This window comes from Grammomys surdaster, unplaced genomic scaffold (assembly GCF_004785775.1).
Source record: "Grammomys surdaster isolate TR1022 unplaced genomic scaffold, NIH_TR_1.0 146, whole genome shotgun sequence".
In the NCBI taxonomy this organism is placed as follows: Eukaryota; Metazoa; Chordata; class Mammalia; order Rodentia; family Muridae; genus Grammomys; species Grammomys surdaster.
The window spans coordinates 12,964,610-12,972,980 of record NW_021604604.1 but is presented as its reverse complement, the minus strand read 5'-3'; the positions used below and the strand labels follow the sequence as shown (position 1 = coordinate 12,972,980).

The 8,371-nt window shown below is 42.0% G+C and overlaps 1 protein-coding gene across 2 annotated transcripts in view; it reads right to left on the bottom strand.

Moving 5' to 3' along the window:
- The window catches only part of Usp6nl (USP6 N-terminal like), a 125,226-nt gene that overhangs the window by 27,265 nt on the left and 89,590 nt on the right, over nt 1-8,371 (bottom strand). For both annotated transcript variants that reach the window (XM_028764881.1, XM_028764882.1), the window contains exon 7: nt 6,421-6,528. In XM_028764881.1, the coding sequence (XP_028620714.1) occupies nt 6,421-6,528 (108 nt within the window). The remainder of the gene's footprint in view (nt 1-6,420; nt 6,529-8,371) is intronic.

Genomic DNA, 8,371 nt, shown 5'->3' with positions numbered 1-8,371 from the left:
TCCCTCCCTCTCTTTTCATGGGATCAATGGTGAGATTTAGGGCAGAGAGCTTCCAGAGCCTGCAGGACTACAATGGTGAACCACACACTCTATGAGGAATTCCTTTTCTCTCTGGCTATTTTCTTTCCTTGAAATTAGTGACTGCATGATTTTCTTCACTTTCTACATCCTCATAGGGAACTCAACAGCAAGTCTGAAGTACATTGTAGAATTCTCAGGACAGCCTAGCAAACACTGACCAATTTCTTTTCTTCATGTCTTGGCTTTATTGAGATGGGGTCTCACTATGTAGCCTTAGCTGTCTTGAACTCACTACATAGACATGGCTGGATCTGAACTCACACAGCTCTGCCTGCCTCTGTCTCCCAAATGCTGGAATAAAAAGCATGCACCACCAAGCCTGGCCTAGTGGCCAACTTTCTCCCAGAGCAGCCAGGCATGCTTCTGCCAGGGTGGCTGGTCCTCGGGGCTCCTCCCTCTGGTCTTAGGGCTTCCTTCACCATGTAGTGAGATTCCCGTCACTCTGCTCTGAGCTCGGGTCCTGATTCCTGGGTCTGACATCTCCCCTTTCTTGGTATATGGTCCTGGAGGACTGCATTCTCCAACAGTTGCTGTAAATGGCACACAGAGGTAAAGGTTTGGACTCTTTGACTGTCTGGTGATTTTAAATGACTGAAGCTGTTTGAGAGTTCTAGACTGAAAGTATCCTTGCTCACAGGCACTGCTTTACCGCTCTGGCCTCAGTGCTGCCACTGGGATTCTCACTCTCTCTGTGAGGTTTCTTCCTCTCTGGAAGCTGGTGGGAACACTCTGCATGTCTGGAAGCTGGTGGGAGCACTCTCCATGTCTGGAAGTTGGTGGGAGCACTCTCCATGTCTGGAAGCTGGTGGGAGCACTCTCCATGTCTGGAAGCTGGTGGGAGCACTCTCCATGTCTGGAAGTTGATGGGAGCACTCTCCATGTCTGGAAGCTGGTGGGAGCACTCTCCATGTCTGGAAGCTGGTGGGAGCACTCTCCATGTCTAGAAGCTGGTGGGAGCATTCTCCATGTCTAGAAGCTTGTGGGAGCACTCTCTGTGTCTGGAAGCTGGTGGGAGCACTCTCCGTGTCTGGAAGCTGGTGGGAGCACTCTCCATGTCTGGAAGTTGGTGGGAGCACTCTCCATGTCTGGAAGCTGGTGGGAGCACTCTCCATGTCTGGAAGCTGGTGGGAGCACTCTCCATGTCTAGAAGCTGGTGGGAGCATTCTCCATGTCTAGAAGCTTGTGGGAGCACTCTCTGTGTCTGGAAGCTGGTGGGAGCATTCTCCGTGTCTAGAAGCTTGTGGGAGCACTCTCTGTGTCTGGAAGCTGGTGGGAGCACTCTCCGTGTCTGGAAGCTGGTGGGAGCACTCTCCATGTCTGGAAGCTGGTGGGAGCACTCTCCATGTCTAGAAGTTGCCCTTCTCTTGATTTGTGTTTATTCTCATCTAGACTTGAGCACTTTCAGCCTTATAACTCATTTCTTACCTCTACAAAACTGTCTTTAATAATTAGTAATTCCTTTATCAATTCCCGCCTGCCCTGATTCCATTCCTCTTCTGGAGCTTGGTTATTACAATGTGAGATCTCCAAAGCAATTAGCTAATTTTCTTGATTTTTCTCTATTAGTGCTCATATCTATGCTTTTAAATTTTATTTTCTGAAAAATTTCTTCAATTGTTATTTTCAATTAAGTTTTTATTTCTAATATATTTTTATATTCTTAAGTTCTTTGTTGTTATAGAATGCTGCTTTTTATAGCTTCCTATACTTGTTTTATGGATGCAATATAGATTTCATTTCTCTGAAGATATTAACAACAATCTTTTAGGTTTTCTTCTTCTATAATCTGTTTCTTACAAGTGTATTTTTCTATTTGTTTTTACTTGTCTCCAATTTAAGTCCCTTCCTCAAATGACTACTAATATTTTGTTATCAGCTTTTACTTGAAAGTAAGACATTAAACAAAATTGTGTGCCCAGCTGGGCTTCCCAACAGTGATGTCACCGTAGAGTGGGGATGTAGCAGGAAAGTTGAAGCATGGCCATGGGACTCTAGTGTTGACCTTCTTGTTCTGTCACATTTCCTAGACAATCTCCTCCCAGCTCTTGTTGGGACCACAGGCATTTGATGGATAGCGTTCTTGGGTGAAAACTAACTGTCCGGAATGTTGGGTCTTATGCTCCCCTGCCTGTACAGCTAGGACAGCTGCTGCTTCACCTTCTCCCAGAAAGAGACCTGCAGCCCTGGTCCTCGGTGGGGAGGAAACATGGGGGGCTCTGCCTGCTTCTTCCACAGACTTCCAACCACCAGTGTCCAGCTCTACCATTCCTTGCAGAGGTACATGCAGGTGGCAGCTACCAAGTTCTGAGGAGGCATAAGATATATAACCTGTGCTTCTCCAGTCTCCTGCCACCAGCACGGGACTTGGCTCCCTCAGGTTTATGTGTTTACTACATGCCTGTCTGTACTCTGCACTTCAAATGGAGGCGGGTGTTATTTACTCTGGTTTTCTGTTCCTTAAAGGTTTGCCTTTCAAAACTCTTCTGTCATTTTGGTGGAATCCTCCTTTCAGGGGGACAGATGCTAAAGCATGACTGTTTCCATTGTCCATCTTTAGCCAAAATGATGATTAGCATTTACAACTTACACTTACCTATGCTTAAGTATAAATAACCATCCAGAGAAACACGCTCATATAGATTCATTCATCATATACTGGAAATACAGATTGTGACTAAAATCAACTCCAATAAATAAATATAAAACATGACTTTGCCCTCTAAGTTAAGAAGAAGAAAGTGGAGTAAAGACCATGTGGATATGTCTAAAATAACATGGGACTGTCATGTATGTATATACATGTTGTGTTGTTAGTGTGTTTTGAGGTGCCACCTTCTACAGCTTTTTGAAATATTAGAACGTGCTGGGGAGTTTGGCCAGGGGGGTATAATATTTCTCATATATAATATATGAGAAATATGTGAATATATGAATGAATGAAATATATGAATGAATGAGAGGACTCAAGTTTTTTCCTCAGTATTATAAAATACCTCAAAGAAAACATGAATAGCCACAGAATGTTTGAGGATTTTGAAGCTATACAAACAGTAATCTGTATATATTTGTTTTTTTAAATATCTTTTATTGTTAAGGAAATGGTCAAGTACAGAGGCCTTGCTTATTCTAAAGGCCTCCTGGTAAAAACTGAGACATCAAAACATAGGAAGAAAATGTTTTAAGACATGACAAAAAATGTCTTAAAATAATATTTAGCTGGAGAAAAGAAGACCCAAACATATCTATAAAACTGTCTTTTCTCAGACACGAAAATCACAACAAAGACCTTACAACAGAAGCAAAGCCCAGGTAAGTAGATAAAAATTTACAGGGCAGAAATATCACTCATGTTTTCAAATGTTTATAATCTAATGCACAAGATGCATCAAAACAAATACAGCCCTAACCTTACCACACATGCGTGCACACACGGAAAGGAAGTGAGCACGCTCAGCCACCAGAGACAGGCTGACGGAGATTTACACATCTCTACTCACAGTGACTCACTAATGACCGCTTTCACTATGAAAGAGAGACCTCATGAGCCTATAACCCAAGGCAGCAGCAGAGCGGCGGGCACTGAGATGAGCAATCAGCTGTGTCTCTGTGGGGTACTTCTCAAAACTCAGCTGTGGAAACCTTGTGACCATGGTGGACACACCTTCTGCACTTTAAGATATGCTGCTAAACATAAGATAGACAGATACAAATGTGATATAATTAAATGAAAAAAGGTAATCCCTGCCTCAGAGCCAGAGCTAACTAGATTTTAAATCCTGTTCTTTGCTCGCCCTGAGAGAAAACTTACCTCAACCTTACAAAGCTCAGGTTCCTTGTCTGTTACATGGAAATGGTAATTGTACAGAAAACAGTGAAACCTGCCTGGTGCCATACTGGCAAGAATGAAGTAAGATAATGTAGAGTAAGATAATGTAGAGCATTCAGACAATGTCCATCAAAGTATTCAACAGAGGTCAGCTCTCCTCAAGGTCAAACAGGGAAGGTGTTTTTAAAATACAGTTCTATGATGCCTCAATCCCAGCTGGAAAGAGAGATCCAGAAAAGGCATTCCAACGTGCCTGGAAACCCAACCCCCTTCTCTCCCATCCCACACCATCTAATCCACTTTCCTGAACAACAAAAGCTATTTCTTTTTGTTGTACCTCCTGTCCACTCAGTGAAGGCCTTTGCTTTGACGTCTAAATGTCAGGCCAAGTAACATAATCCCAGTAGTAAACATCTCCTCACAGACAGCAACATTCCTGGACACTGCATCTCTACGTGCTGCTCAACACCAAACAGACGTCTGCTCCAAGAAGGGATACACAAGCCTCAGGTGCCATTAAAGGACTGCATGCACATACCATGCCAGGCTCTACCAGACAACACCTTGGTAGATTAAACAATAAAGAACCAGTTCACAGGGCTGGAGAGATGGCTCAGCGGTTAAGAGCACTGCTTGTTCTTCCAGAGGTCCTGAGTTCAATTCCCAGCAACCACATGGTGGCTCACAACCATCTGTAATGGGATCTGATGCCCTCTTCTGGTGTGTCTGAAGACAGCTACAGTGTACTTGTCATATATATATATATAATAAATAAAATCTTTAAAAAAAAAAAAAAAAGAACCAGTTCACAGAGACTTTTATAGAGGAACAAGGAAAGAGTGATTGGGAAAAGAAGACATGATTAAATGATGTCATGACAGGAAGTGTAGTGTTTGCAGGCAGTGAACTGCGTAACAAGCCTGGGAGCTCTAACGCTCATTTCTTTTGCTGTTATTGGGTTTACTAAACTACTATCTTACACTAACTGCTCATAGGATGACTTTAGATAGGAAAAGCACTCCAAATAAAATGTACTAGGTTGAAGAGTGTCCCCAAAGTTTACAGCTACTCAGAACCAGTGCATGTGGCCTTATTTGGAAACAGACTTTGAAGTCACCATTAAGCTCAGATGGTTCATTACAATAAAACTTAAGTCCAACAGCTGGCATCTTTCTCAGGCAAGAGACACAGACACACACGTGACATGTGACAAAGGAAGCAGAGAAGAAGCTACAGAGCTACAAGCCGAGGAACACTAACAACTGGGTAGCCAGCAGAAGCTGGCAGAAGGCCAGGAAGGAGTCTTCCTTCTCTGCATCCTTGAGAATAGCTATGTCCTGCAACAACACAGAAGGCTGCTGTGGCTTGTAGTCCCCACATGACACCTCTTGGCTCTAGCAGCCAAGAATGACAATGACAATGAATACAGCATGCAGATAAAAGCACTTTGTACTCTCAGTATTTTCTATGTTCCTTCACTAACTAGGTATTTCCTGAGCACCTGCTGCACACAGGGCACACTGTTCTGGAGTTAAACTGTATGTACGTGTGTTCTCTCAGACATACTTCACTTTGACCATAAGCTCTACAACCTCAACACTAATAATAAATATCTCAGTAGTCTAAAATAATTCTAAACTCTAATACTCTAAATCACAAACTCATTGTCTGCATGAAGTCCTGTATTCTCATAAAGCTAGTGAGGTCTAACGGCTGCCTACCTTTCGTTTGGCAAGCTTTTATCTGAGTTCATTCATGGGAAACTAAACTATCGAAACACACTGAGGTGCTTTTACAACTGGCCAGGTTTAAACTGATTTTTCTTCTCCCCACATTTGTTCTGTTGTAATTCATCCTATTTATTTCCTATTCATTTCTACTGTTTCTATCTATGCTATTCTATTCCATTCATTTTCTAAGAAACATACCTTAAAGCCTATGACTCTAAGAATTTAAAGTTCTTATTCTTTTCGAAGGTTGATATAAACTTAGGTTGAGAAAGAGTATTGCTGAAATGGTAAGGAGGAATATTTAATCATTATGCAAATTAATCAAAGTATTTATCACTCAGCTAAAGGTCTAACCTTTTAATTCATAAATAATAAAATGGAGATACGAAATTGTCTTGGGAACAGATTTTTCCTTATTCAGACTTACTGAACAACCACACACAAGCAGGGGCTGGAAAATGAGGTTCTGTTTTTGCGTTCCCCATAAACTCTAACATGATCCAAGTCTCCTTACTAATAGGATAATCGAGTGTAAGCCGGCTTTCCTTATGTCTCAGCACTAATGGATGTCTGTCAATGTCTAAGGATACTAGCTGATACTGACAATACTTTTATTTAAAGTCTGAGTTGACGGGCACTAACAAAACAAACCAGTAAGTGTTAAAATCTTAGTAGAACATGACCTCAATACAATGTCAAGTGATAGGAGAATATCATATCACCTTAAAAACCAGAATTGCTTTTCATTTTAGTTTCAAAGGCATAGTCGGTTTAGCTACTCACACTATAAAGGTCTCTTGTTTCTTCTTTCATTTTAGGGATCTCAAGAAGCAGGGCCCAGACTTCACCTCGGAGCTGGAGTGGAATTCCTTTGTAAATTCGTCGATGAAACTGTTAAAACAAAAGAAACTAGCCAAGGTTAAAAAGTAACAGAAGCTTGGCCATCCCTTCCACTGAGCCACTCAGTATCTGTTGAGGCTTTTTCAGATATTCATGATCATTTTTAAAATGAATTTTGATTAGTTAATTCAATTAGATTCTGTCACTCACTTCTATGTTCTTAGATCCTAAAGGCAAAACATAATCACAGAAGGAAAAAATAAAGAACTACCAAAAGAAAACAGGAGGAAAAAAAAAAAAAGAAAAGTCAGGAGTCCCTGGTAAATCGGTATGCTTGACTGTTAAAAAAGTGCCCCGTAGGGTTATAAGGTCAGAGCCGATACTACTTGGTGAACTGAAAAAATCTTATTTATATATTTCTTTGTTATACACTACCTTCCCCCATACAGGTAGAAGGTAAGCCAAATACCTTTGAGGTAGCCAAGGCATTTTAAAAATAAGCTTGCTTGTGTGTGTGTGTGTGTGTGTGTTTGGGAGAGGGTGGGTACCTGTGTACAGAACCATCTTACACATGCGTAAGCAAATGCCAAATGATACCGAGGGTGTTATTCAAAATCCCGAGGTACTGTTTACTTTCATCTTTTGAAGCAAGGCCTCTGATGGACAGGTACTTGCCAGGTAGGCTAGGCTGACTGGCCAGTAAGCCCCAGGGATCCACCTCACCTTACCTCCCCAGGACTGACTATAAGCTTGAACCACCACAGCCACCACCTTCGAGTAATATCATCAGTGGTTTGACTGTGATCTGTCTACTTGTACCATCCTATGAGTGCAACAAGGTTTTGGATTCTATAGCACTGTTAATTTTAATACTCCGTATGAAGAATGCCGAGTCTATAACAAATGCCTAAGGAAGAGGAAATCAGGTTGTCACTGTTAAAGTAGGAGGAAAAAAAAACAAGAAAACTCCAGAAAGAAATAAAAAAAAAAGCCCAATGGTCAACAGGATATCCAGGGCTGGATGCTCAAAAGAAGCTGACACATTGTCAATGTCCTCACCCACGGAACCAAGTAACCCTGGTTCTCCATTTACTATACATAAGCACTCACTATACATAGAAACCTTTACTAGTTGCTATATATGTATGCCATTTAATTATCCCAACACCTCAACTGTACATATATGGAAAGTAAGTCATAAAGAAGATAAATAATTAGCCCAGTGATAAGCCTAAAATGTTGGTAACTATTTAAAAGAAGGAAGAGCCTATGTAAAAGCCCAGTGCAGTAATATGTGCCTTCAATCCCAGTGCTAGGAAGGCAGACAGGAGGAGGGTTGCTGGCTACCCACTCTAGCTACGTTGATTGGCTCCAGGCCAGTGGTAGAGACCCTGTAACCACAATTTGGTGAGGGCTGGGGCTGGAGCTCAGTGAAGAACCGTGGCCTAGCACACATAAAGCTCTAGGTTAAATTTCTAGTTTGATCAAAACAAATGACATAAGTCAAGCCTTGACTTGAGGCTGGCTACCTTGACAATGGGAAGGTGGCTCTGTGGGGAAGAGCCCTGGATGTACAAACATGAGGACCCAAGTTCAAATCTCTAGCATCCATGGAACAGGCTGACTGTGGGAGCTCATTGTTCAGCCAGCCTAGCTGAAATGGCAAATTCAGTGCTATAGACAGAGCAAACCAGCAGAGTCTTAACCTCATTTCCCAGCATGCAATGCACATCCGCATGTACAACACTCTGTTATACACAGGCACTAAGGCCCAGGAGACTGAGGACAATACTGTCAATCTCTGCCCTCTCCCACAGCATATCCACACACAAATAAATATTATGGGATCTCTCTCTCTCTCTCTCTCTCTCTCTCTCTCTCTCTCTCTCTCTCT